A 27,785-nucleotide genomic window follows, 5' to 3' on the forward strand; every position below is an offset into this window, starting at 1 on the left:
TGGAAGCATGAACATGTCTAGTGCTGGAAAATCAACACACAAGGAATTTACTCTGCATAAACTCTTACAGCTCTGTCAGCATGGTGAGCTAAGATGACAGAAAGGCTTTTGTGTAGTGACCTTTTTGTATCCATACAAACCTCTTACACAACTCAACTTCTGCATTAGCTGAAGCTGACAAGAAGGAAGTACCCCATCACAAAGTTATTCTTTCAGAGAATGCCACCTTGCTGGAGCTCATTTTGCACTATCAGAATTGCAAATAATGCACATCTATAAATACAAATACACATATATGAGTGGGCTTACTAGGTAAGCACACACATATACAGAAAAAAGTATAAACAATTTCACTTAGCCATAATCGAAAACCTTAGGAGCTTTTGCCAGAAATTGAGCTCCCTAGTCACTGCAGCACAAGCTGGGAGATCCACAAAAAGGGATGCAAAAGAGTCGCAGCTCCCATACAGTATAACCCAGCTGTCCTGGAGCCAGTGACCCTCGAAGCTGGGCTCTCCAGAAGATGACCAGCCAAAGGGCAGGGACACACAGGCTCTGCCCGAGGCGATCTATTCCGCTCAAGACCGGCCGGAGCCGTTTGCCGCCGAGCGTTGCTCCTGCCCAGGGGCTCCTGCAGCCACCCCCGCTTCTCGGCCAGAAATAAGTCCCGACCCTGTGTCCCTACCTGCCCCGCTAGCCTCCCGCCGCCCCAGGGGTCTCCTGGGCGGCTCAGGCGCCAGGGCCTCGCTCCAATTAGCCACCGGTGGGAGCACCCGCCCTTCCTCCGCCGCTTAAAGCGCGGCGGGCCCTCCGCGGAGCACATCCTCACGCGGAGGGCAGCGGTTGTGGTAGCAGCGCCTTCCCGGCGGGGGTTTTTTTTTTTTTTTTTTGTTTTGGGTTTGTTTGTTTGATTTTTTGGTGGTTTTTTTTTTTGTTTTGTTTTGGGTTTTTTTTGCCTGTATTTTTCGTCACAGTGGATTTGGAGCAGCTTTGCTTTGCATTTGACCCCCGTCGTTGCTGGAGTAGCCGGCTCTCCCGCAGAGCCGCTCCAGCCCGCTTGAGGCTTCCTCAGGTGGCGCAGCCCGCGGGGTGCGGATCCGAGCCGAGTCAGGAGAGCGCGGTGGCGGCGCTATGCCTGCCACCTTCTCCTGGCGCTGCCTGGTGCGCCTGCTGCTGCTGCTGCTGCTGCTGCTGCTGCTCTGCACCAGCCTCTCGGGCGGCAACCCTGCAGGTAAATGTCAACTCTCGCCGGGCCGGGTCCCCTCCGCCCTCCGTGTCGGGAGGGCCGGAGCGAGGTGGACCGGTGCACCGCCTGGGAGCAAAGGTCTTCCTTGGCTCTGCAGTATTTCCCCCGGCTCTCGGGGGACTTAGCACTGCCCCGGTACGGCAGCTGTCTTTCGGCCTTGCCTGTGGGAGCGGCGGAGGCGTTTCTTTTTCTTAGCGGCCCTGACCCTTCCTCGTGCCCCTGTCTCCCTCAGGAGATCGGGGTTCCCGTGGGATAGCGGGGATCCGCTCTCGCTGTCCCGCAGCACCGAAGCGGTGGACGGCCGCAGATGGGCAGAGCCATATCGGCGATCAGCCGTCCCATAGCCTCAGCACCCTCTCCCTCACTTACTAAAGGGTTTATTGGCTCACGGGTGCAGGATTGGGAAGGTGTGGTGGTGTGTCTTGTTTCTGTCCGGTCCTTACTGAGTAAAGCGTTTAAATGAAGAAAAAAACCGGCAAAACAGACCCTACAGATCGATAGATTACATTGCTAAGGTATCCCTGTACCTAGTGGATTATGAGGGGTGCTCCTTGGGATTTGTTTTTGCGTTTTTAAATATAGCATTTAAAATCCATGAAGAAAGAGGGACTTGAGCTTTCTGGGCCCCGTTCTTCCTCTAGGGGCTTTCAGCAGTTCAGGATCAGGCCAGTTCTTTCTCAGGAAATACGATCTTATTTCTAAAACTAGTGGATTTTTGTTACTTTTTTCTTGTTTCTGAGGTATTGCAGATTAGTAGAAAAGTATTATAGCAATCTGGAATTACCAGATTGCTGGTGTTTGCTCCGCAGGATGAGATTATTGGACTAGGTCTTGGCATGGCCAAGAGTTCTGTCTTGTGTATGTGAGCATATACTTACTTGTATGTGAACATCAAAGATGTGATTTGAATTCACTGTGGTTTAGCTGCACTTTCAGTGTGTGAAATTCAAGCAGTTATGTTTTCTTCTGCCTCTGGTGCGCTTCCTAGTATCGAGAAGACCAGTAGTGCTCCCTAGGTGATAGTACCCTCTCTAAAATTTCTAGTAGTTTTACATGATGTGAAAGGAAACATACTTTGTACTTGTCAAGTCTTGTTTGAAATGGGTATTTAAGTATCCACACAGACAAAAATGTACTTTGCAGTTTTTAAGTGTTCTTTAAAATACATGTGTATTTATGTACACACAGAATTTAGAATCCTTTCTAGCAGTTTACTTAATTGAGTTTTTTAAGTACAAGTGGTCTGATATTTGTAAGAACGTTTGAGTCAGCATGTGGCTAATTACCATATGATAGTTGCTTTTGATAGCTGTTCATACCAAAACCCATACCTGGTGGTGGTTGTTAATGGAAAGCCACTGGTGAAATGAAAGCCTCTCATGGGAAGAAATGAAATAGAAAAGTGAATCGAACAGCAAAACCTTTGTGTTTCCAAAAACTGAGCAAATCTACTATCTTCCTAAAGTGTGGGATATCATATGGTTTAGAGCTGACATCAGAAATAAGCCGCTAGCTTTAGTACTTTTCATCTGTGTAGAGCGAAGGTTTTGTTTTCCAGACTAATATTAAATGTTTTTACAGCCGTATGAACTAGATAGGGAGGCATCATACTGTGACTTCTGTGCTGATTTAAGTGAGAAAATGGTAGTTTACTGTCATTGGTTATTAACTAAATGTGTATGAAGCTAGTTGAGCACAGGAACTCAGTACACAGCTGCAGCAAAGGGAAGTTCATGTCACCTGGAGGGAGAAAAACTTAAAAGTGTTTTCCAGTGAAGTCCAGAAACTGTGTTTGTTTTTAGATGTGAGGGTGCTTCATTCAAAAGAAATGCTTGCAGTTAAAGCAGAGGGAGCACTTGCACACAGGGGCTGAGTTGCAGAAAAGTGAATTGCATGGTCTGCAGGCTGGTCAGGTAGATGCCCCAAAAGCCCTATTAGATTTTTATTTTGAGATAATATCTTGAGGAAAATCTTTATTTTGTTATTCTTATCTTAGTCATGTAACTGTTTAGTTACTTGTTTTGGAAAAATCTAAACCATTGCTTTTATTTTGCATTGAGTTAAGGGTAATTTCTAACCAAGTGTCAGGACACTGCTGTTCAGAGCTTGCTGCTTTGTGTGGGTTAACCTTTGTGGTTGTCTTAATTTAGTTGCAGCAAGTGCTGCCAGATTGATTTAGGACAAACAGTCCTACCTACATCTCATCTCTCACTTTCTGCTCCTGAAGAATTCAAGGAGCTAATGAGTATAGAACACACCTCATTCCTTACAGACTTGCTTCCAAGTTGGGTTTTTCTGGTTTGACCTGAGGGTGCAGCTTTTATCAGGGTATTTGGGAGGCCTTAATGTTGATTCTCTGATGTCTCTGGGGCATGAGGAGGTTCTGGTGGCTGGTTTTGGGTGCTACTGAATGCATGTGATCTTAAAAAGTATATGACTGATATTAAATTAAACAGTAAAAAAAAGATGTTAAATTAAACCAAATTGTATTTCAGCCATTTCTTACTCAGCTGCTTTTCTGGCTGAAAGACAGCAAGTAGATTAAGCCTGAAATTATTCTGGTAATAGTAAGCATGCTACATTCATATTTTTTTGCCCCAAAATACCAACTGCCATATGAAGCAGAAGTAGTGTAGAAAACTAAATTCATTATATCATACTATTTCCTATTTCTTGCGGCATGAAAATCAAGGAAATGAGACCTTTAGCTACACACTATTGCTTAAATCTTGTGCAAAACTACTGTAGGCTAAGGCATGCAGCCATGGCTCAACAGTTTGAGAAGTTACTCCACGCAACTTGCCTGGCTGGATGACACTAATGGTGCAGTGTTGGCCCATCTTAATCTCCAGTGCTATTCAGTGAGTATATATGAGAGGAAGAGAGTGGTGCAATGATATCTCTGTTCTGTGTAGTTTGACATGTGGACAGGTAAGGTGAAAGATACATAAGCAGGGGTGACAAAAATAACGCTACTTGACTTCTTTCATTTGCTACAGGAATTGAGGAGGAAAGCCAAGTTGAAAACCCTGTTAGTATGCAAACCACACTGCGGGTTATGTGCCTTCATTGCAGAGAGATAACAGAGCTTCTGTATAGCTTGGCATGGCATCTTCTAAATTTATCTTCTTTGGGGATATTAATTAATGTGGAAGTGATCCATGACCTAGAACACCTCAAGATGCTGCAGATAAAAAAAAATTCATGGAGATCTTTCTTCATGTGCTATGAATATCAGAAAAATTATAGCTCTCCCTGCTCAGTACCTTTATCAGGCAAATAATAATGCAGTCTTTTTACTCTCTGGCTTATAAACCAGCACATCTTCAGAGCAGGTCTTTTAAGTTCTCTTCTTACCAGAAGGACTGGGAGGGAACAGCTGTCTGTGGGACCAGTGGACTGATAAAAAAGTGGGCTGCTGTTAAGAGCCACTAATGCTCAGTTCTTCTGATATCTTCTGACTACCGTGTTTTACTCTTGGTCCAAAGAGGTTGAAGTATGAAGTATGGGCAGATTGAAACAGCTGATGGTGTAAGCCAGCCATGGCTGTGATGGAGTAACTGTGTGCTGGAGGTGCCAGTGGAGAATCTATAGGTTGTCTATGCCCATTGGTGCTGAAATGAGGTAGGAGTGTTTGTAATGTTCATTTGTAGGAAATGGCGCAGTGCTGACTTCTGCGCTGACTTCTGCAGTGCCTCTTCTGCAGAAGGCACGTGGTTCTCAAGTCTGAATGCACTTAAACTGTGATGCAGTTTTTCACTGTTCACTTAAGAGTTCGACTGGATCCTTGTGGGTCCCTTCCAATTCAGAATATCCTGTGATTTTGTGATCTATGCATGTTTGTTGCTGTCTTGGATGTCCAGAAGTCATGATCCCAATTCCACCCCCCTGCCAAGACTTTAATTACAAATGAACAATACATGTCTTTTCCTTGTGTGGCTGAATCACTTTCCCCTGATATTCTATTGCTATGGCCCTAGAATATGTCCTGGAATACCTTTTTCAGTGAAGATAGTACAAAATAAACACTAGCTCTGTCGCCCCAAGGTAGAAATAAAGGAATGAGGACGCACTTTCATTCTTCTAAAACATCTAGAGATCTTGATTTTCTTAAAAAGAGTGACACAACTACTAACCAAGTCCTTTGCCTCTTCTTTGCTGATCTTTTTCCAGTCAAGAACACAAAGCAGACTAGAGCTTTAAATGGTTCTTGTAAAAACTGTATTATAGGAAGAGGATCAGATTTGCAGTGGTACTGAGGAATATTGGAAATAATTGTTAGTATGAGATGCTGAAGTTAGTGTTTGATATAGATGTCTTTTCTCTTCTTTACTGTGGCGCTTGTGGAACCAAAGGAGGTATGTTCATTGCATGTTCATCACGTTAGGTTTGTAAAGTTGTAATGAAGTATGTACTCTATTGGAAAATCTGCTAATCTGTATTAAAAGTAATAGGCCAATGTCAGTGGCATAAGTGGTGTTTTAAGCCTATGAACAAAAAGGCTGTGAGTACAGCTTAAAAAGTTGCTGGAACATTCTGAGGAGTGGCTTTGCCTGCCTGTAAGGTAACTGCAAGAAAATAAACTCTCTACAGAAATTAGAGATAAAATAAATATTGCCTCCATTCTTTAATCTTCTCTTGCCTAAAGTGCGCTAAACAACTAACAACAATCAATTCTTTTGCATTTTTTAATGTGTATGCTCAGAACTTGGGGAAAAAATGGGGGAGAAAGGCTGAGGTGAGAACATGCTGCTGGGATTATTTTCCTGAAGTAGCTTTTTCTAACTCAAAGTTTCTTTAAACTTTTTCTGATGTTTTGTTTCATTTCTTTTAGATCCACCTATGACAACACAAGATTCGAATCAGACTCAGGTGATTTCTGTGACTAAGATGAAAGCTGGACATGAATTATCTGGTAATTGTTTCATTTCAGTACACTTAAAACTATAGACCTTTTTCCTGTTGATTTTGTTTATTATTCAGAATCAACATTTTCACACTTAAGTCTCTTGAAATAAGATTGTAGCTTTTTGGAAGAAACAGAGGTAGATACAGCAACTAAGTCTTTTAAAGCCACTGCAAGAGCTTTAGTGCTGTAAGTATCTCTAGAACTGGAAAAAGCTATGCAACTACCAGTTTTGTGACCTGTTGCCCTTAGGCATATAAGCCTTAAAAAACAGCCAATGACCCTGGAGGTTGGGCAGTGCCCAGCTAGTGCCACTGCAGGGAGGTTGTGTTCTAGCCTTAAGTTTTTAATGTGGGAGCTCCTTATGCCTGTGTATTAGTGAAAGGTATAAAAAATGCCCTTGCATCACTGTGCCTGCTAGCTTCATCTTTCTTAATTATGGCTGTCTGTTGTCCCTTATACCTTAATTGTATTTTTAACAAGGAGCTGAGAATAAGTTCCAGGCAGGACAGGAAACCAATGATTATTGGTTCTACTTCTTTCTCCATAAAGATCAGAGAATCAGAATTCCAGCACTGTCCCAACGCTCATGTCAATTAGTGCAAGTCAAACATGAGCTAAATTATATTTCTTTGTGAACTCAATCAATTTCTGTCAAGTTAGTTCACCTACAAGTTGGGTTTTTTTATGAGATAATATCTGGTGTTCATCTTCAGAGCTTTTAGCACAGTGTGAGAACTAGGAGTGCAATAGCTAATAGATTCAATAACTACATACATGAAATATAGAAAATGTTTTCATATAGTATGACCTCATCTGAATATTTTCATTTGATACATGAATTGAGGAAGAGAGTCAGTGTGGAAAATCCTGTTTGTTGCAAGACACTTTAAAGGCTGGCTGGATCTACCATATGAACTAGCACTGGTACCTTCTGAATGTATCGTTGCAAGGGATTTCAGTGAAAAAGCAGGGGATGCCTGTACTGGACTTACATAAACTCGGCTGATCTGTGACAACCCTGGCATGCTGTCTGAGTGCTTGTGCACACAGACAAGCTAAGATCTGCCAGAACTTTTCAGCCTTGATATTATTTCCTGGGTAAACACTTGGACTAGTTTACTTCTCCATGGGACAGAGATCAAGGCTTGTTGTGTTCTTGTGTAGAGCCAACAGGACTATTGTCTACTGCTAAAGACAGCTTTGATTTCTCTGCTTGAAAGGCTATTTTGTACTATCAGTTAAGATTGACAACAACCTACTGTCAACAACACCAGATGAAATAGACTGAAGTTCTGTTCTTCTGTACCAAACGCCTTAATATACAGGTTTATTTTCACTTAAACTGATTGAAGCTTGAGGGAAAGTATGAAAATTAAGGTGGAATGAGCCAGGAGAAGAAGGGTGATTGCCAGTGGCACAGAATTCCTTGTGCTGTGAGCTTGAGAGGATGTTTTCTGAAACTGGCCAACAGCTTGAAAAGGCAGGTGTACCTCAGCTTATACCTTTAGATTCAAATCCACTAGCAGGGACCTCCTTCAGCACAGACAGATCCTCTCAGCTGTAGCTCAGAAACATGCATTTATTATCTTTATCTGAGAGTTGAGTATTTTATTCAAGGGAAGAAAAGGAGTAGGCTTTCAGAAGTGCTATTTCTACTTCACAGTGGTCACTTTGGCCACCCAAATGCATCTCTCAGTGGGAAGGCTAAAAGTGTAGCCCAGTTCCTCTGTCTTCTCAATTGTCATTTAGAATCTTTACAATCCATGAACAGCAGATGTAATCAAGCCCCTTTCCTTCTACAAAAACCAGAATAATTTTCTCTTAAAATGTTGTGTGACTAGGCTGAATCAGTTTCTGATTACTGTTTATGTATTTCTGCAATGCATTGTAAAATATTTGACAATAAAATTACTTCCAACCATGTAAAAGCATGTGTGGCATAAAACATTTAGTGTGTGTTTTGGGGTGGTGGTGAAATCTATTTCTTTCTTTTCATCACCTTGTTTAAAAGTAGGTTATTGTAGCTGGGCTACATCTGTTAGAGCTGCAGCTTATTAATTTGCTTTCTTTCTCTGTTCTTGAAATGCATGAGAACAAGGGATGGGAACAGATTCTGCTTGGAGTTGCTTTATCAAGCTTTGTAGAGCTTTATAAAAGATCTTGTACTCTCTGAAGGGTGTGTGATCCACAGCCTCACCAAAAAGAAAGTTTGGTGACCATACACCTTGTAAATGTAGCTTTTCCTAACAAAAGGAGTATAATATTTTTAGGTCAGCCATATGATGGTTAATATTGGTATCCTTTCTTTGTAGAAGGGCATTGTCTGCTCTATATCAGAAGTTTTGAGAAGCAGTGACAGTCTTTGACCATTTTGTAGTTGACCACAAGGTGTTCTTGCCTCTGAATTCATTAAAGCAGCACTTAGATTAGATTGCCTACCTCAGACTTCCTGTCTGTGGTGTTAGATTGTAGTAGCTTTGGGAACGGCAGCATTCTGTTGTTTTGGGCTTTTTTTTTTTTGGGTGAGTTTTGTTGGTTGGTTGGCTTGAGTTTTTAAAATTTGTCTAAAGCTTATTAATTTTTCAAGAATTATTTAAACATAGTATGTAAGCTATAGGTGACTTTTTGAGGCAAGCTGTAAAAGAGCAATGACATTTTAGATACTGACATTCACAACTGCAACATTATGATAAAGATGGAAACCTTTATCTAAAAGCATAATTGCTGTAACAGCAACCCCACAACCCTGCTACTTCAGGATTATGGCTGCTAAGACAGGTTTATAAAAGGATCACCACAGTAGTCGGCACTTGGCAAGGTCTGTTTTCTCCTTTCAAGACTGTTATAACTAATAATTACCAAACCATATTGTACGATTGTGTCATTATTTATATAGGATAACTTTGTTTCCACCCAAACCTTGTTATGTCCAGATGCTGCCACCCAAGAGCTCAAGCCAGGAGGCAAGCAGAGCACTGATGTTGCAGTGTATGAGATAGTCCTACCTGGTGAGTGTGTTACTTTTTGTCTTAAGTAATTAAGTGTCTTCCAATTAATTTGCATTGAATGGGAGTGCACACCAACTTTAATACAAGTTGTAGAAGCATCTAGAATGGCAAGTTCTTGATAAAGTGAAGATGTTCACAGCAAGCATGTGATGAGCCCAGTGAAAAGGAAGAACATTTATGTTATTATTAACTTCTGGTAATAACTATTTTGCAGTGGAGAATTAGATTCCTACTTTTATTAAAACTGAAAATAAAACTAATTTGTAACTCCTCCTCCAAATCAATTAAAACAATAGTTTTCTTGCCCTAGTGAATCCCCTTGGAGAGACCAGGTGAACTAGAGTACTTGCTGAACAGCAGGTGTTAGCTTAGCAACATTGCAGGAGTTGAAGTGTGGAGAACAGCAAAAATAAACCTGTTCCTAAAGTACATATGAAGTTCCCAGTTGCCAAACAATAGTCTAGAATTAATTTCTTGGATAGCTGAAGAAACTGATCTAACTGAAGTATCTCTGGAAGATTTGCAAAGTACTGGTGTGATATTTTAAGGTTGCAATTTTGCATTTATGCTGCATTTTCTTCTAGCAGGAAACTTAAAGTACTATCTGTTTCCTGTTCTAGTATCTGCCTTCTTAGTACAGGGATGCCCCAGACATCAGTCTTGCTGTTGGTTAATTTTCAACATCATCTGTTTTTATGTTTCATTCATTCACATTTTAAAATAATTTCATAAAGGACAGATACTGTTTTCAGCTTGTGTAACTAGTCTGACTGTGAAACTTCTGCTGCTGTGGAACCAATTCCAGTTGTAAAATTAAAATCATAAACAACCTCAACAAGCTGAGTTATACTTGGCTCATATTTATTCAGCCTAATTGCCCTAATTAATGAATTTCAGTGAGTGATGTTGCTCTGCAATGGAAGACTAAGGTGTTACACTTCTAAGTTGATCTCCAGTTCGACAGATTTTAATTATTTTGGCTGGGACTTTCAGTTCTTCAGGTTGTACATGCCAGATCCAGTAAAGTTCACTTACTCTGGATCTGGTGCTATCACTCCAGTGAGACTTGGCTGCTGCATAGGTATGACTTGCATTGCTAGGTCATTATGTACCTTAAAACTGTACTTTAAAACTTCATTTTCTCTTGGAAAGAATGTGAGCTGTGCAATGCACCTATAGTTTTTTGACCACCAAATACTGCAGGGTATGTCTAGAATTGAAGTGAGGCATGCATAAATTTTCTTGGAGTATTTAGATGACGAACCACACTTCTATCCAGAAGGCATGAATGAAAAGGCCAGTTTTGGAATAAAATATCAGTATTAATTGTAAAACATCCAAAGTGTTTTCTTTTAGAAGGCTGTTTCTATGGATCAGAGAAGATATATCCTGTTGATATCTACTTTTTAGATGTGTTTATTTTATGCTTATGAACCTATACTCATAAAAAGCAAAAAACGGACAGGTTTTTCTACTGTAATATTTTCCTACTGTGATTCTACTGACTTGCCAGGAAGGCAAAGGTGGCCCTAAATGGGTTTGAAGAGGATTTGGTGTCAGCTGGAGTTACTGTAGGCATGAAACGCCTGATCCAACTATGTTAAGGTTGCAGATTTTATCAGTAGGTTCCCTAGCAATAGGATATACCTGTGATCTCACAGTATCATAAAATCTGCAACTGGCTAAGATCCAAATAGTTACAGATACTTATGCCTTACTCTTCTTAACATTAATATAAATTTCTATATACATATTAAGTACCTAATATTTTTGGTTTGGATTAAATCATGTAAAAGCTTAAGTCTGTCTCCTAAGTCGTCTTGCTCTCAGTGAAATGAGTATTTATGCTTCTATATTAGAGCCCTCTAGGAAGTTAAGCTACAGATTGGGAGTGTGTTATTTTGTAAAGGGAAATGTATTTTAACTCAGTTATTACTTGAGTGAAAATTGCTGTAAACTTGGATTTTGCAGGGGCATTTTTGCACTGGAGAGTATAAAGAGCACCTTTGTCCACCTGTAATCCTGTATATGTAAATGCAGTCTCTGAAGTTCCTTTGCCAAGAATGAGGAAATACATTTTTCCATTAAATGTTTTTAAACTTCTTTACAGGTCCGTCTGAAAAAAATATTTCTTTGGCCAGTCCAGTTAAAGTTGAACTTATATGCAAATTAGATGAGAATTCCAATTTGAAAAATCCTCAAGTGACTTGGAAAAAGGGAAGTGAAACAATCAGTCACACCACTAAAACTCAGAACAGCTGGGCCATCCAGTAAGTAGTCCTTTACATTGTGATTTGCAGATTTTAATGAGTTACCATCTTATAAACAGTGCCCAGTACTAGTAAGGTGTATATTAGAAAAGGGAAAAATTCAGAGAATAATCAACATACTGAAGCTGTCAAAAAGGAGAACAATTGCAGGTACCTCAAGCCTGGAAGATGAGCTCCTGGTTTTCTTCTAATGCACAAAAAAAAAAAAAAATTTTTTTTTTTTTTTTAAAGAACATAGAATAATGAAGCAGTTCCTTAAAGTCTAGTAAGTCTGTTCAGTAGGTGAAATAATAATCAGTCTAAGATTAAAATGTTTTAGCAATTTCTCTTTCTAGTCCCTCATTTTCCACATGCTGTTTTCCACCTCATTGCTGCTTTGCAAGAGTCTGGAAGGCATCAATGGTCAATTTTTCTCCTTCAAAGGTAACAAAAGGTAGAAGTGAGATTTCCAGTAAAGATATTTTGAAGGTTTTCTTAAATAATTTAGACCTCTGCAGAAACTCAAAAATATGTTGTAGAAGCCTTTCTATAATAGATACAATTTATTCTTTAGAATTAGGCCAATTATGCATTTTAACTGATTAGTCTCCATTTGATTTCTGTATACCTTTAAGAGCAGTAATACTTAGATAAAATTTCTATTTATCTATTAGTTATCTATTGTTATATATTCTCTATATCTGTTATTATCTATTTATTTCTATTTCTGTTCTTTTTCTGTAGAAAATATGATGAGAATATAACTGTCACTTTCTTAATAATCCATATACACAGGCATGTAAATCTTTTTCAAAGAGATAGTAAAATGTATAGGTTGCCAGTGGAGAAGATGCTGGACTTCATTAGATGAAAGCTCTTTAAAACTATTTATTTATTTATTTACTTATGTTTTTATTTATTTATTTTGTGTTGAAAAGATTACTTAAATGTTTTTTTCTTCCTAAAGTCCTACAGAGGATATGCTTCTTATTTGATATGGTGAACCCATGTCTGACTCAGTAATCTGTAGATAATGCTGCTTAAAGATGTCCTTCTGTTAGCATGAAGGGTGAAAATGTTGTTTATGATCCAAAGTGTGCTTGCGCTCTTCTGTTTTCTTAAAAACATTACACCATTTCTGCATTGCACTAAACCACAATACTAGTGTCTCCTCAGTGGTGGTATCTTCTCTACTCCATTACTAATTCTTACTGTTTTCTCTAGACTGCTAATTAGCAGTCACTTGTAGTGGAACAAAAAGAAAATACAAAACAGCCCCAAATTTGTGGTTGGTTTTTTGTTTTTTGTTTTTTGGTTTTTTTTTTTTTTTTTTTTTTTTTTTAATTTTTTTTTATTTTTAAGAGTGACCGTCTCAGGGAGCAGCGAGCTGGGAAGTTACACTTGTTTTCTGAAAGCTGAAAAAGAAGTCAGTGCAACGTTTCACTTGCATGGTAATTTAATTGATTTGTATTTTTTTAAATTTTTGTTTCAACTGACTACTGCAAAGCTGTAATAATATTCTTTCTGGAGAGTATGGAAAATTGCAACATAACTTGCTAAGTAATGGCTAATACAGTCAGGCTAAGTGAGAATAACTATTGAAGTAATTTCTGTAGCATGGATTGAAAACTTTTGAGCCAAAAACCAAAAGCCTTTTAAAAAAATTGTAATAACCAAAAGAGCATACAAGTCTGTTTTTTACCCTTCTTGACTAACTGGTTTCCCCTTCCCTCTCCAGATGTGAATACACTTCACTTTCTGGGGCATGAGATTACAGGATGGGTGTCTCAGATAAATTTCTTCAAAAAGCAGAGCCAATCATTTGAAATTTGAGTCTGAGCTTAGGTGTCAAAAGTGAAGTAGTGATTGGTAAAATGGGGCAGGATTTTTAAAATTTTATTTGTATTTCTGAAAAACTACATTATTGCTTTAGTGTTTCTTTTATTCTGTAATACTATAAGAACAGTACTTAGATGAACAATTAGTGTCCTTCATTGGGCAGTATGAGTGCCCTTTCTTCTGTTTTGTTTTCTTCTCCAGTAATGTTACCCTGGAAGTAGCAGGTGAAATTCAGATGGATGGAAAATATGTGGAAATGATAATACAAGCTTCTGAGCTGATGAATATCTCTAATGGGAGTTAATCTTTTCTCTATTCCTACCATCCAAATTTTGCAAAGAGCAAGGCAGACATCTGTAAAGGTGGATATAGAGACATTTTTCCTAAACACAGACTCTGAGAAAACCTAACTATTCAAATCATTAGCTAACCTTAGCTAAATGAAGCAGTGGAGCTCCCTAAATTCTTAAGTTGCAAGCTGCCTTTGTTCAGTTGGATATCCAGTAATAGGACTTCAGGAAACTCACATGGGTTCAAATATCAAACATTGATACCTGCTTTCAGACCTTCAGCCAGGAGAGACTAGATTGCAGTGCTGAATAAAGACAAAGTTGTGGTTTATTTAGGCCTTTTAATCTCTAGAAAATAATTATGTATTTTTCTTGTCAGCATGTGGGTAAGGTTTAGTCAAATAGCTAACCAAGTCAGTGTAGATGGAAAAAAGTCCAAGGAGAATTTTTTACATTTTTTTTTTTAAGTACATGATAATTATTACAGTAAGGGCAGCAATGAGTCAATAGGAAAGTCGTCTTTTCCAGAATAGTGCATAGCAGTGGTTGATTTATTATAAGAAGATCTGAGAATTGCTGCCTGATGGTTGAATGCTGCCACTTCTGATGCCATAAAAAGTACTGGCTGTATGAGTTTTTAAGATTAAGGCAAGAGTGAAGGAAATGGGAAAGAGAAGTCCTTGAATCTTCCAGTCAATAATGCAGGGAGAACAATTTTGAAACTGAAAGATGAGTGATGTGTTAGTATAAACTCAGTGGCTTAAGTCATTGCTGCTGTAACTAACTGCAATATCTTTTCCACAAGGCAGCTCGAGATTATTGCATGTGTTGCCTCTCTTCTCCTTCCCCTCTGATTCCTGGCCTGGCATAACCCCTCAGATTTTGAGGAGTTATGTTTTTACTTAGGTTTGCAGAAAACAATGAGATATTTTCAGGAAGTTCAAGTTAATAAACAGAGAGGACATTAGGGGATGTTACAAAATATAGTGAAGTACTGCTAGCCTCTAAAAGGCTAGAACAGATTAATTTCTTTGCCCTTTATTGGGGATCCTTAAGCAGCAGTTATGGGCACTGTAAAATAGCTCTTTTAACTCTGTGTGGAATCCGACTGGTGTACATGTTTGTTTCCTCAAAAGTTGGCTTTGTGTGTGCAGCAGAAATATTTTGTCACCAAATTTGGTGTGATCCACTTGCAAAAATATATGTCATGAGACTTGAATGCATTCAGGGATTAGCTGTTACAGAGCCAGATCCCAGAACTTGAAATGGATATTCATATCCTTAATCATGGTTAACATGGTCACATATGTTGCTGGCCTGCTTATAGCTGACCTTTGTCACTCACCAGTGTGGCTAAATCTCTTGACTGCCACATAAGCTTGTTGTGATGGGTATACAGGTTTTTTTTTATTCTAACCTGCTTGTGTGTCTTCTACTCTAAATTGTAAGGGAGATTGCAGCAGTAATTAAGGTCATCCTTTTTAAAGGCAGCAGAGAAGATACACTGCCAGTACTCTTTAAAATGATAGTGTTTAATGATTAAAATATACACATTGAGAAAACTTCACTAGTAAAGAGTCTTGAGGTATGGTTCAGCAATTTCTGAGATTGAAAACAGTGATCTCATTAACAAATTGGTATCATAGATATTTCTGTATAGGAAACATAAGTTTAAATACACATGAGGAGCAGACTTCTTTGAGGAAAAGATAATTCGTGCTCACCAGTCAAGAAGGGGTGAGGACAAGAAAAAGCTTGTATCAAATTGTTCATTATACCTGCTGAAAGCAAATACTTGGCCTATTTATTCCAGTGCGATAAATAAATTCTGAAGTATGTACTGGATCTGTACTTAAAAAGTAGAGCAAAAGAAACTTGAAGTAATATTACAAATGAGTGGATCTGTGGAAGGTAAACATCCTAATAAACAGGGAAAGGAAGTACATACTTCAGCATAATGCATTTGCTAAGCTCTAATGTTATCTGTGGGATAGTCTTAATATATTCAAAAGCCTTTCTGGGCACATGCTTTTGGAAGTTTGTGGGGTACAAGCAGTGACGATGGCTAGGACAAGTAGCTCTAAAGTTAGACTGATGTCTTGTTTCTTGTTGACTGTATTCTGTCCTCAGCAAGGTTGGACCAAAGTCCTTTTGGCATGCACCCAAAAGTCATTGCTTCAGCTCAGAAAATGTTTAACTACAAATCTCTATAAATGTGCAGTTTTTTCTCAGTTACAGAAACATTCTCTGTATGTACAACTTGTCAGATACCATTATGTAGTCGCACTGTGGCCGAAATAGACTTCTAGCAGTTTCTGCAGATAGAGTGAAATTGCAGGAAAATGATATGTTTGTTTCTAGCGTACCAGACCTGAAGCATGTAGCTTGCAGCTGCCAAGGAAGGGAAAGAGGAGAATTCAAGAGTAGAAATCACAGTCTGATTTTTTTTTCACTTGACGTTTGTATTAATTGGCAACTTTCAAGATCACACAGCAACTGAAAACAGAATTCCACCTGTCTTCTGCATGGATGATACATCTGAAATAGCTGTCCAAAATAACTTCTTGTGTCCTAGATGATAGAATCATGTGGGCTTTAAGTAGAAAAAGTGAATGGAGTACTATAAATGAATACCTAAATATATTCTTTGTAACTCTAATGAAAACCTGTATCTCTCACTTGATGATTTTTTTTTTCTCCTTGTTCTTAGTACCACCCGTTGATGGAAGAGAAAAACCCATGATCGCTTATATAGGAGATACAGCTGTAATGGTTTGTAAAACTGAGTATAATGCCAAGACTTGGAGCTGGTATATGACCAATGGAACTGAGCTGGTAAGATATCCCTCTGTTGAGCAAACAAAACAGTGTGACAAAAAAAAGTACAGATACTATGTGCTTCACTGCAAGCTCTGCAAATTCCATTTCCATTAGCTTTAGGAGAAATCTTTATGGAAATGGGAAAAAAAAATCTGTAATATTTACAAGTATTCATTGTTACAGGGATGTAGTTTTTTGATCTGGTTTGTATTTTTCTTTTCCAAAAAGGCCCTGCCATACTCCCAAATAAGGCAAGTCTTGAGAGACTTGTTTTTACTGTATTTTTACTAGTTATACTACTCAAATCTTGCTACTGGATAAAAAAATAATCTTACAGCGGGACATGCTTTCACGTTTAAGATGTTGTAGGACCCTTTACTTCCTCCAGGTACAAGTAATTCTATTTCTTAGCCTTATGACCTATCTAGAAAGCACAGCTTCCTAAAACACTTTCTTTTAGCCCCCTTCTGAGGCCAGCACAGAGAGAAGGTAAAGAGATCTGTCTCCTTTATGTGGCTGGAGACTAGCACTGACTTTAAGAGTGTATTTCCCGGTGAAGGAGAGCTCCTTCTTCCTGCAAGTATGTGTTTTGTGCTATGGTGAAACCCATGCATTAGATCTGGTAGCCAAGGATGCCTTTGTCCTTGGAGAGTCAGTAGAGCCAAAGGTGCCTTATATCTCATCTTAAATAAACTAAAACAGGTCAGACAGCTTGCCTACTGAAACTTTGTATTTTCTTCCAATGAGTTCAGAAGAAATTAAGGTGTCCAGCTAAAATAAATCCTTCCCTTTAGTGTGGGGTAATCGTGCTTCAACAACAAAATCCTTTTGTTCCTAACTCATTGTATATGAGTATCCTAACTCATTTGTGTCTCTATAAAGAACTGAATGTTGATGATACTGTTTTAATAATGTAATGAGGTATTTAATCAGACTTGCAATGTATTTTTTTTTTTTTTAGATTTCCATTGATAAGATTTTGCCTAAGGACAAGTATGACATTGAGAACCCATCTGCCAGTGAAAGCCGTTTGGAGGTACACAGGCTCACCACAGCAGATACTGGTGTATATTGGTGTGAAGCTGCTTTTGATTTAGGGGGCAGTAAAGCAAGGTTTGACGTTAAAGTTCTGTCCATCGCAGAACCTCTCAAACCCTTCATAGCAGTTGTGGCTGAAGTTGCTATTCTTGTAACTACTATTGCCCTCTATGAGGTGTATTCGAAAAGGAAAGCAAAAGGTAAGTTTTGGTGGTGGTTTTTGGTTGGTCAGTTTGGGTTTTTTGAATTAATTTCTAGCTTTCTGTTGAAATTACAGCCAAAGGTAGAAAAGTAAGACTTATAGTGCAGCATATATGAAGTTGAGTCATTTTCACATCTGTATTTCTGAAAATTCTTTCATCTAAAATACTGCAATGAAAAGAGCTTTCACTGAGCAATACTTATCCATAACAGTTTTGATAGTCCTGGGGTATTTTTTCCCTTACAATACAAGAGAATTTTGAGGCTATAATTTGGGAGAATGCTTAGAAATGGAAGCAATTCTTGGTAGCCTTGATTGCAGAAGTTTCTTTAAAGACATTTAATAAGAAGGAGAAATGCATGTGTCTAATGACACAGACATAAATGCATGTTATCTATATTTTGAAATACAGAAATGTATAAACCTATATATATATAAAAGATTATTTGTATTAAAATCAGACTAATAAAACCTTATCAAAATAAACTTTTTCACCACTTTGGAGGTAAATCCCTTGAATAGATAAATAAGGTAATTTTAAATAAATATTTAAGGAAACTAACAAAAGAAAAAAAATAACATCTCGTTCTGATTAAACAATTACTAAATGTACTAAACAAGAAGTTTTCTAATGTTTATTAAATGGATACTTCTATATAGTACTTCTTTTGTTCTGCAGGAGGTGAAAAAGAGTTTGACCAAATTGAGCAACTGTAAGCAAAAAAGTTCCTATACTGTAGTTCAATATTTCTTCTTATGTGTATTTGTATTGTACAAAATTATACCTTGTTGTTGATCTCATTGGTAAGGGGATGGTGGTCAATGTGAAAGAACAGTTTATTCTTAAAAATACCTAATTCCAGAGTGATCAGAATACTTATTTTCTACCTGGAACTTGATTTTGAAATTACGGTTTCTTTTTTTTTTTTTTGTGGTGCTGGTTTTTTGTTTGTTTCTTTTGTGTTGTTTTTGGATTTTTGTTGTTTCTTTTTGTGAGAGCACCATGTGTCCTCATTATAAGCTCATTCTAGAAGACTAAGTTCATGGAAATAATTTCCAGGTGAAAGTGTATCAGAAGTGGCTCTGGTTTTTTTTGGTTTGGCAGTTTGTGGCTTTTTTTTTTTCCCCCGAAGTGTATTTGTTCATGTTAGTATACATTTCTCTGGGGTCTTGGGAGCTGGCATGGTTGGCTGTTTTGGGGGCTAATTCCAATCTCTCAGGATATTTCATACTGTGGTGGTAGCTTGGGCTTCCTGGGCTGCACTGCTGTGACCAGTGTAGGCACTGCTGTAACCAGTGTAGGCACTGCTGCCCAGGTGTAGGCACTTCTGTTGTTGTTCTGCTGTTCCAGGGTCTGTGCTCCCATGCTGGCTCCCCTGTCCTTAGGATCATATATTTCTTCAGGATTGCTTGCTTGCTTAAGTATGCTATACTTGTTTCTCTGCCTGTCCCCTGAAGCCTGGGTCCCTTATCTAGCCTGTTTACCTCTTAAGAGAGGAAAGTTGTCTAACACGTCATTTCAGATGTGTTCAGTCTACTCTAGTTTTTGTCATCGTGATCCCTTTTCTCCTACTGTGTTTGTCTCCCCTTTTTCTTCTGACCCCTTCTTTCATCTCTTCTTTCATCTCTTTCCTGCTTTGATTTTTTTTTTGTTGCAATGATATTTGTTTTCCTGTGTTGTATTCACTTTCTCATTCCTTTTTTCAGTGCTGAAAATATATTTTGGTGCTTTTCCACTTATCCGAACACACTTAAAACTCTAATTAAATTACAGTATAAAGTGGGAATATGTCTTGGGAATATAGTATTATATTATACTGCTGAATGTTTGGGGATATGTCTTGAGTTGAAAATTGAAAAATTGTCTTTATTGCACAGCCTGCTTCTCATAAACATGCTGAAAATACTAGGATGGTAACACAGAATAGTTCACTAAAATAATGTTTTTGTCAATGTGGGATGTGGTTCTGTACAGCTGCTTAATCTTTATTGTGTAATTCTTAGATAAACACATATGAGGAAAATTTATTTAACTATGTACTTCCCTGACTCAAGAACTGAAAGTTATTTCAACTATGGCTGTTTAGAAGATAGATTTGTGTACCAGAGTGACTCCAAAGGAACACGTCTGGTCTGTTATGTCCGGGGATGACTAATACGACTGTATTTGGTTGATGAGGCTATAATTAAATGTCACATCCAGCAAAGTATTTAAGTGGGAGCCTAGTGAATTACAAACTTTTTTTAAGCAAGAGAACTTTTAATTCAAGTATCTTTTGTGATGCACAGCATAATAGCTAGTTGCAGTTATTCCAGAGGGAGGCTGGGAATGATTGTGCTGTCTTACTGTTCAGTTTTGGAATTTACCCTTTTTTTCTTGTAGTAAATCAGAAGACAACGTAGCTGAGAAAGGCACGTAGTTCTATGCAGAGAGGGAAGGTTCCTTTAAAGGTAAGTAAGAGGTGAAAGAGAAACCAGAGTTTACTTTTTTTCTTGAGCAGCCTAATACTAGGACAAAGAAGTCCGCTTTGCCTTCCCAGTCCTTTTTTTAAATGTGGGAGCAGCATAGTAATTAAATCATTGCTTAGGTAAAGTAAGATACAGTTGAATAAGAAATCAAGTCCAAATCATTTTAACTCAATTGTGTTGTCATTGTCATTGCAATTTACTAGTTCTGTTAACCCATGCAGTCTTTAAAGTGGATGCAGGTTAACCTGCTTGACCTGATCATGAATGCCAGAGTAGGTGCTGAAATGCATGAGGTACTCTTTTCAGCTGTTTTTTGGGTGTCAAGTGAGTTTATGAAGAAAGGATCCTCTGTAATAGCACGTGGGAAATATGAAAGTTCTGGAGAGATACAGAGGAGTCTTGGAAAGAAGACTGGGCTTAATAGATAGTGATTGAAAGGACTAGTTGTAGAATAAGGAACCTGTGAGTTGTAGTGCAACTACAACCTGTAGTCTTAGAATAAGGAACCAGCCTGTGAGTACATTGCATCATGCACACTGGAAAAACTCTCATTGCTGGTGGCAGGCACAACCCTGGGATGGGATCAGCCGTGAGCATGGCAGTAAATAAAACAAGGACAAGTATGATTGGGGTGCTTGAAAATCAAACTTTAATAAAGGAAAAAATAAAAGGCCTGCTAACGATAAATGCACAACAAAAACATAAGCTGTATGCTGTAGGGACCTACTCTGGAACGCCATAAAAATGAGGCAAGCACAAATATAGAGGGTAGGGAACCAATGAATAAAGAGAAAATAAACCATACCTTATATAGAACACAAGACTAACCAATCAGAAAGCAAGGTTCATAACCTTATATGAAATAACTTAATCTGCATAATTGCTCCCACAATTCCTTTCTTCTCACCCTAAATTGAGGGAAATTGCCAGAGCCTCTGAGGTACCCTTCCAGGGCATGTTCCTGATAGGCTCACAGGTCTCTAATGTGTAGTGCTGCCATGAAAGCTATATAATGAATTTCCTGATTCTCTGCCCACTTCATAGTCTGATTATAGGCTGTTTCTACTTACGCTATCTGGAAATGCTTCTCTGTCAATTGAGGACCAGTCCTACACTCATTTGTTTCTCCTCTGCATCTGGCACCTTAACCTCTGATCTGTAGATGAGAGGTGTGAATGACTTGGCATTCATGTGGCTGCTGGTTCATCCTCACCACAAGCCATCTACCTGAGTCAAGATTGTTGCCCTACCAAAGAACAGAAGAAAACATGTCAGGTAGAGTTCACAAAAAGAGAGTAACAACTCAGAAAATGATCCAGAACAAATACTTTCCAAGATTATGTGGTCTCTATTCCTCTTAGGTTTAATCCCAGCTGGCAGCTCAGCCCCATGCAGCCACTTGCTTTTACTCTCTGGTGGGATTGGGGGAGAGAATCAGATGAGTGAAAATGGGTGAGCTTAGGGGCTGAGATACCGACAGCTTGACATAAGAAAACAGAAGCTGAACAAAGGAAAGACTTCATTCACTCTTTCTCATGGGCAGGCAGGTGTTAGGAAAGAAGAGCTTTCCTGTCTCCAGGAAAGAAGAGCTTTATCATGTTTGAACATGTGTAATAGCTTCTTGGGTTAATCAGGAAAGCAAGGGCTGTGACTCTGAATGTGTGTCCATTCCCCACTTCTCCTTCCCCCAGCTTTACCTGCTGAGCGTGATGCCCTGTGGGGTAGAGAATCCCTGTGATCAGCTGGGGGCAGGTGCTCTGGCTGTGTCACTTCCCAGCTCCTTGTATTCCCCCAGCCTCCTTGCTGGTGAGGGAGAGGACAAGTGCTTCTGAGCAATACCTAAAATATAACTGTGCTATCAGCGCTGTTTCTAGCACAAATCCAAACCTAGCCCTACACCATGTATAAAAAAAATTATACCAGTCAAAACCAGCACACAAGCATTTCTCTTATGTTGGAATTTGAGGTTCCATTCTTAAAAAGTTCTTTTGATGCATAGCATTGAATCAACACATAAGGATTCTTCTCTGAGAATCCTGCTTTGTCTTCATATAGTGTCAAAAATTTTAATATCTCACCATGATAAATTCCAGTTGCTCTCTATAACTCCCTGAAAATAGGTTGTAGCAAGGTGGGGATGAGTCTCTTTGTTCTAGTGACAAGTGGTGGTACAGGAGGAAATAACAAGTTGTATCAGGGAAGATTTAGTTTGGATATTAGGAAAGCTTTATTCACTGACAGGGTGGTCAGGCATGGGAAGAATTTGCCCAGGGAAGTGATGGTCCTCAACCCTGGGCATGCTCAGAAGGTGTGTGGATATGGCACTTAGGGTTATGGTTTTCTGCTAAATATGGTGGTGCTGAGTTAATGGTTGGACTTGATGTCATAAAGGTCTTTCCTAATCTAAGCAATTCTATTACTTGATTTGCAAATTGAACCATTGAAAAGAAATTGATTATTGATTAGAACGAAATTTTCAAATAATTTGGGAAAATACTAAGCAGCAAAATAACAGAATTCATATAATAATGAAATGTGTTTATTCTTTTTTATTGCAGGAGATTTAAGCCAATAGAAGTGGAAATCATCTCAGAACTACAGAAGATATATGCAGCTGCTTAAACATTCACTATGTTTTGAAGTAAAATCTTTTACATTTGCAAAACAAGGTTTTTAAAGTAGCTCTGAAACTACTCATTTTATACCAATGATAATATGATATATTGTATTTAGATGTTTATTTGTAACATTTTACTACTAGCAGGGTGTTTTTAGTGTGAATAGGCTTGCTGTTGGTTTATGATTTATCTATTTGATTTTTTTCTCCCAAACTGGAACTAGTGTTGTATTCACTGAAAAAATGGTTAATATAGAGTGGGCAGATTGTCTGAGTGTTATACAACTGGATATGAACAATCAAAAAAGTATTTCCACCAAAGAAAATGCCTTTTACTAGCTGATGAAGCAAATGTGAAGCAGCTGTTTTTACCAAAGAAATGGTTAAAGGGTAATCTTTCTCAAGATTTAAATGAAATATTGAGAGAGTTGTGATTTACTCAGAATAGTAAAATGTTTTCATTTTAACTTAGCTTCATTTTTAGTTCTACTGTATTGTAGTCCTCAAAAGGCTAAACATTTAAATACCATACAGCTCAGATATTTCAGAGTTGATGAAAGAAGTATTGGGGATACAGTACCTTTTCAGACTAAAGCTGCAAATTCCTTGTGCTTGAAAAAAATAACTGCACTCTCTGGGGCTGCAAAACCAGTTTGGTTATTATAATTTATGTGGAGTGCTGAATCTTCAGGAATACACCTTTACATGCTTCAATCATACACTGTCTAGTTGGTACTTTGCTTCTTTCAGCAAGCTGTTGTTTCTTGAACTCCTTGCAAAGCACAGAGTGGATCTTGAACAGCTAAAATTTTCAGGTTAAGAGGGTGGAGCCCCATGACTACCACTACTCTTACATAAACATTTAACACTGCTGTTAATTACTCACAGTATTGCTTTAGGAGAGTGAGTTGCCATAATACTGTTCAGTTACATTATGCATTCAGCAATTGAAAATGTTTAGCTAGTAAGAAAACAGTTGGTTGCATCAGTTGTCTTTGCTTGAAATAATTAAAGCTTCAGTTTTGAAAGGAAGAAGTAAAGTCTTCAGGAAAATATCTTTTCTCCCTAAAAATGTAAGGAAAAAGGAAGTATTTGCAGACTCTATAAGAAAGTGAAAGAAGAAAAAAAACACAGAACTTTTGTACTGGTCATTTTTCTTTGAACATAAAGGAAGGTAGAAAAAAATAGATAAAACAAATTTAATTCCCTTCCTTGATTTTTTTCTATTTTACTGTTCTTATGGGTTTGAAAAATACCACAAATTCTAGCATTGGCTGTTTTGTTGGAAATAGGAGATAAAATGCAGTCTGACATATGCTTTTTTTGATTTTCATAATTCATTTTCCAGTTTGAAGAACTACAAGTTAAGGTCCAAATAAGACACAATGAGAAGTATAAAAGCATTGGGTGATTGACTGTAAGGAGTGAACACTGATAAAGATTCCCCTTGCTTAGATACTGTGTTTATTGTATTTTGCCTTGGAGTTTCTATGCACTATTAAAACCGGAATGCATCTACAGTTTTTTATATTATTTTCTCATTGATATAATGGATATTTTTATGGTAGCAAGTAAATGTTGGCAGTTTTAAAATACTTACTTCCGTAAACATTTGTAAATTGTTTGGCACATTTCAGAGTTCTTAGTAATTTGTTTCCTGTGGGCAGTTAAATAGTAAAAAAGATAGTCTTACTTAGAGAGCTAAGAATTACATTCTGAATAAAGCAGTATTAATATATTTCACAATGGAAATGAGGCAAGATACTGTCTGGAAAAAAACCTGTCATTTAATCAAAAATGTTAACAATCTTTCTGCCTTCATGTAGTATTCCTGCCTGATCTTGCAGTTGGTCTGTAAACTCTTGGCTAACATAGGCAAGTTATACAGACAGTTTTTTGGCATTACCCAGGAAAACCTGGGTTAAGCATGGATTTTAGAAGCAGCACATCTTAGATCTTTTAGGACTATATAAGTTTGGTCAGACTGGCTGCTGAAACTATAGCTTTGCCTTGACCTACCTCTAGCATGTTCTGCTTGCTTTTTCTGAGGGGTTTGATGCTTATTTTTAGGTTGGTGAGTAGTTTTTCATCATTATGAGAAGTTTTACTCCATGCATGTTCTCCTAGGTTTTAAACCCTTTTGGGCTGCCCTATAGAGGGGAAGAAAAAATAATATTAAATGGTAAATATTAGGTATTTGGCATAATTAATGGTCAGCTTCAAAGGCATAACCTCTGCTTTTCTTGCTCCAAGTACCATAAGAAGCCCTGGAAATCCTGAAATTTATCTTTTGAGAAATATGTGTTGTGTATGTTCAAAACATTCCCACTGTAGTTGCTTTATGATCTTAGCATTGAATAGAACAAAACATTGAAACTTTAAAAAACCTTAAAACTCTAGGCAGTGATTTTTTTTTTTTTTTTTTTTTTTTTTTACTTCATTCAAGCCAGGAGATACAATAGTTTTAGATCCTTTTTGGTGAAACTTCTTTCAGACAGCAGTTGGAGCTAAGTGTAAGGATCCACAAAATTAGTTTTAATACCAAAACATTAACAACAGACTTACATTGGTAACCACTACAACTGTTAGGCAAATTTTGTCTTCCAAAATTAAAACCTTTTCTTGTACGAAGGGGATATTTTACTGGATTTTAGACCAGCAAAAGCCTTACCAGTTTCATAGTGGAAAGGCTGAAATCTGCAAAAGAATCCTGAAGGCCTGTTTCCTAACACTTCAAGCTGCTGTGCTGCAAATTCTTCCTGCTCTTAGGTTCAAAGTAGACATAAGCAGCTGTGAGACCAAATTCCTAGTGAAGATGGGGGTTCAAATAGAACTGCATTAATTCTTCTTTAGTATGAAGACCCAAGCATTCCTGCAGTTGTTCAGCAAAATTGATTAGCTGTGGTTCCTTCGACGCACGTAAACCTGGGGAAGAGAGGGACAGCTCGTTAGTACTGATGTTGCTACTAGAATCAGCATCCGTGTGCCTCTAACTCTTTTTCAGCCAGAAGAAGTTAGGTTTATATTCTGTCTTTAATTGCCTCAGAACCTTTGAACAGTTGACTGCTGGGCAGTGAAAACTGTGAGAAGAAACTGGTTCGTACGTTCAGGGCAGGGGAGGTTTTTGAGATGTGTGGCACCCTAAGTGTTGAGCTACCCAGCACGTGTTGTCTGACCACAGTTAGCTGCATGATGATTGAGTTCTAGCTGGAAGCTCCCCTGAAACAGGAAGGTTATGATACTGAGGAAGCAACCAGATGAGAACACTTTAGGGACATGGGAAGGAACTGCATTTTGGTGTTCTCTAGGGGTCCTGAGGGACAGACAGCAGAAGCTGAGATGACTTACAATTAGACATGTACAGGGAAGACTGAATGCAGATCTGTAGGAGAAGACATGTTTTCAGTTGTACCACTCAGACTGTGTGGGAAGTTTTGTATAGCAGCTGAAAACAGTCTGCTATTGCTGAACACTTAGACAGATAAAAGCACAAAGCTAAATGACATATCTCATAAGAGAACTAGAAGTTAGATGCTTAGAAAATACTTTTCTGCTAGTTTAACAGTAGTAGTTTTGTAGTTTTGTTACTTCATTATGCTAGAATATGTATATGTAATTCTTTGCAAAAAAATAAACCACTAAGTTCCAAACTACAACTTCTAACAGGAGGTCTCTGAGTTGTCAAAATTTACTGTTTGCAATTGAGTTCATTTATGTAGTTGTATAATGTTTGTTCTGTCATACCCAAAATTACTTCCTTACAGAAAATTTATCTTTGTTTTTACATTCAGCTTTATGTTTAACCAAAGAGATTTTGGGTTTTTTATTAGTTATGATATTTCTATCAACTAACTTGCTGAATTATTTTCAGATAGATACTAAAAATTAACAGTGCCTTGAATGAAGATGTTTGTTTACCGTAATTAATTTTGTTTTTCTTTTGCAATATGTTTGTTAAAAGTTTTCCTCTGAAACTTGACAGCAAAATCTGTTTGTCTAGTAAAACACTACTAAACCTAATGCTTTTTTCATGCTTGCCTTGTTTTACATTCTGATTTTTCTATTCTGTGCTCACATAACTGTTCCATTTTATTACTTAAGCAAATGGAAATACCCTCTGTTTGTTTGATATATATCATATAATGAGGATGGTAGTTATGAATAGTGTGAATTGATATGTGTACTTAAAGTAATTTCAATAAATTTAACTATGAAGTGGGTGTGATCTGATGCCTTGTGTCATAGAGAAACAAAATCAAACTCCCTCTTTTTAAATTTTTTTTTTTAAATTTATTTCTCCATACCCTCAAATCTTTAGACCCTTGCATGCAGTTGTTTTGTCAGAACTTTTGGGTTCTGGTGCAGTGGTTCTGCTCAGAGAGTTCACACAAATCTCTCCAACCAATAACTGTTTTGACTCGGGAATGAAGGAAAGAAGCGGTAAGAAAGAAATACAGATCCCAGAAGACAAAACCACACATTGAGAAAAGCTGAGTGTGTGAATTGACACAAACAAATACTCAAGGACAACCATTTAAACTGCCGACAAAAAGCAGAGAGCAGACTTATTTCATTACCCTGGTAAAAAGACCAGGCAGCAGAGACACACAGGGACACAGGCCCCCATCAGGCTCAGCTCATCCTAATGGACAGTGGGGGTGCCCTGCTGCCTTCCCCCGTATAACAAAAGGCTTTCCGAGTGTCTGAGTGTCTTATCTCTCCTCGTGATTTCTGCTTCTCAAACGATCAGCAGTAGTAGGCATAGGAAATGGGAGTTTTCTCACACTGGCAATTTCAACATTCCCAGCTGCAAGGTCACTTTGAGCAAAGCTATTCCTTCCTCACCAAATCTTCTGGTTTTAATCCTTTTAACCCATACACTGAGCGTATGAAAAAGTTCTTACTGGGCTTTCTGTATCCATGTATATATAGACCCTACCTAGACAATGCACTGCAAAAGCACAGCCTGCGTTTGGAGAAGTAAATAAAAGCATTTCTGTCAGATCAGTTAATTTGGGAGAATGAGCTGTTTGATCAGTTTGTTCCATCAGGCTGGAGAGAAGGGTCTGTATTCTCTGAGATGTCATCATGAGGAAGC

General features: G+C 38.2%; 1 protein-coding gene across 3 annotated transcripts; it reads left to right on the plus strand.

Annotated features, from left to right (window-relative positions):
* Nucleotides 1-538: 538 nt before the first annotated feature.
* On the plus strand, nucleotides 539-26,902 carry EMB (embigin). Of its 3 annotated transcripts, none has more exons than XM_059837155.1 (10): nucleotides 539-1,231; nucleotides 6,081-6,161; nucleotides 9,089-9,163; nucleotides 11,274-11,433; nucleotides 12,775-12,863; nucleotides 16,252-16,376; nucleotides 17,323-17,599; nucleotides 18,281-18,314; nucleotides 19,985-20,052; nucleotides 22,629-26,902. In XM_059837155.1, exons 1-9 carry the CDS (start codon nucleotides 1,132-1,134, stop codon nucleotides 20,019-20,021), a joined length of 978 nt encoding a protein of 325 aa, XP_059693138.1. In that variant the 5' UTR covers nucleotides 539-1,131; the 3' UTR covers nucleotides 20,022-20,052; nucleotides 22,629-26,902. The 3 variants fall into 3 exon arrangements, with proteins under 3 accessions (XP_059693138.1, XP_059693139.1, XP_059693140.1); XM_059837157.1 differs by lacking the exon at nucleotides 539-1,231 and adding an exon at nucleotides 1,742-1,761; XM_059837156.1 differs by lacking the exon at nucleotides 18,281-18,314 and having other exon boundaries at nucleotides 553-1,231.
* The last annotated feature ends 883 nt before the right edge of the window (nucleotides 26,903-27,785 follow it).

The sequence above is a fragment of the Haemorhous mexicanus genome, chromosome Z (genome assembly GCF_027477595.1).
Source record: "Haemorhous mexicanus isolate bHaeMex1 chromosome Z, bHaeMex1.pri, whole genome shotgun sequence".
Taxonomy (NCBI): Eukaryota; Metazoa; Chordata; class Aves; order Passeriformes; family Fringillidae; genus Haemorhous; species Haemorhous mexicanus.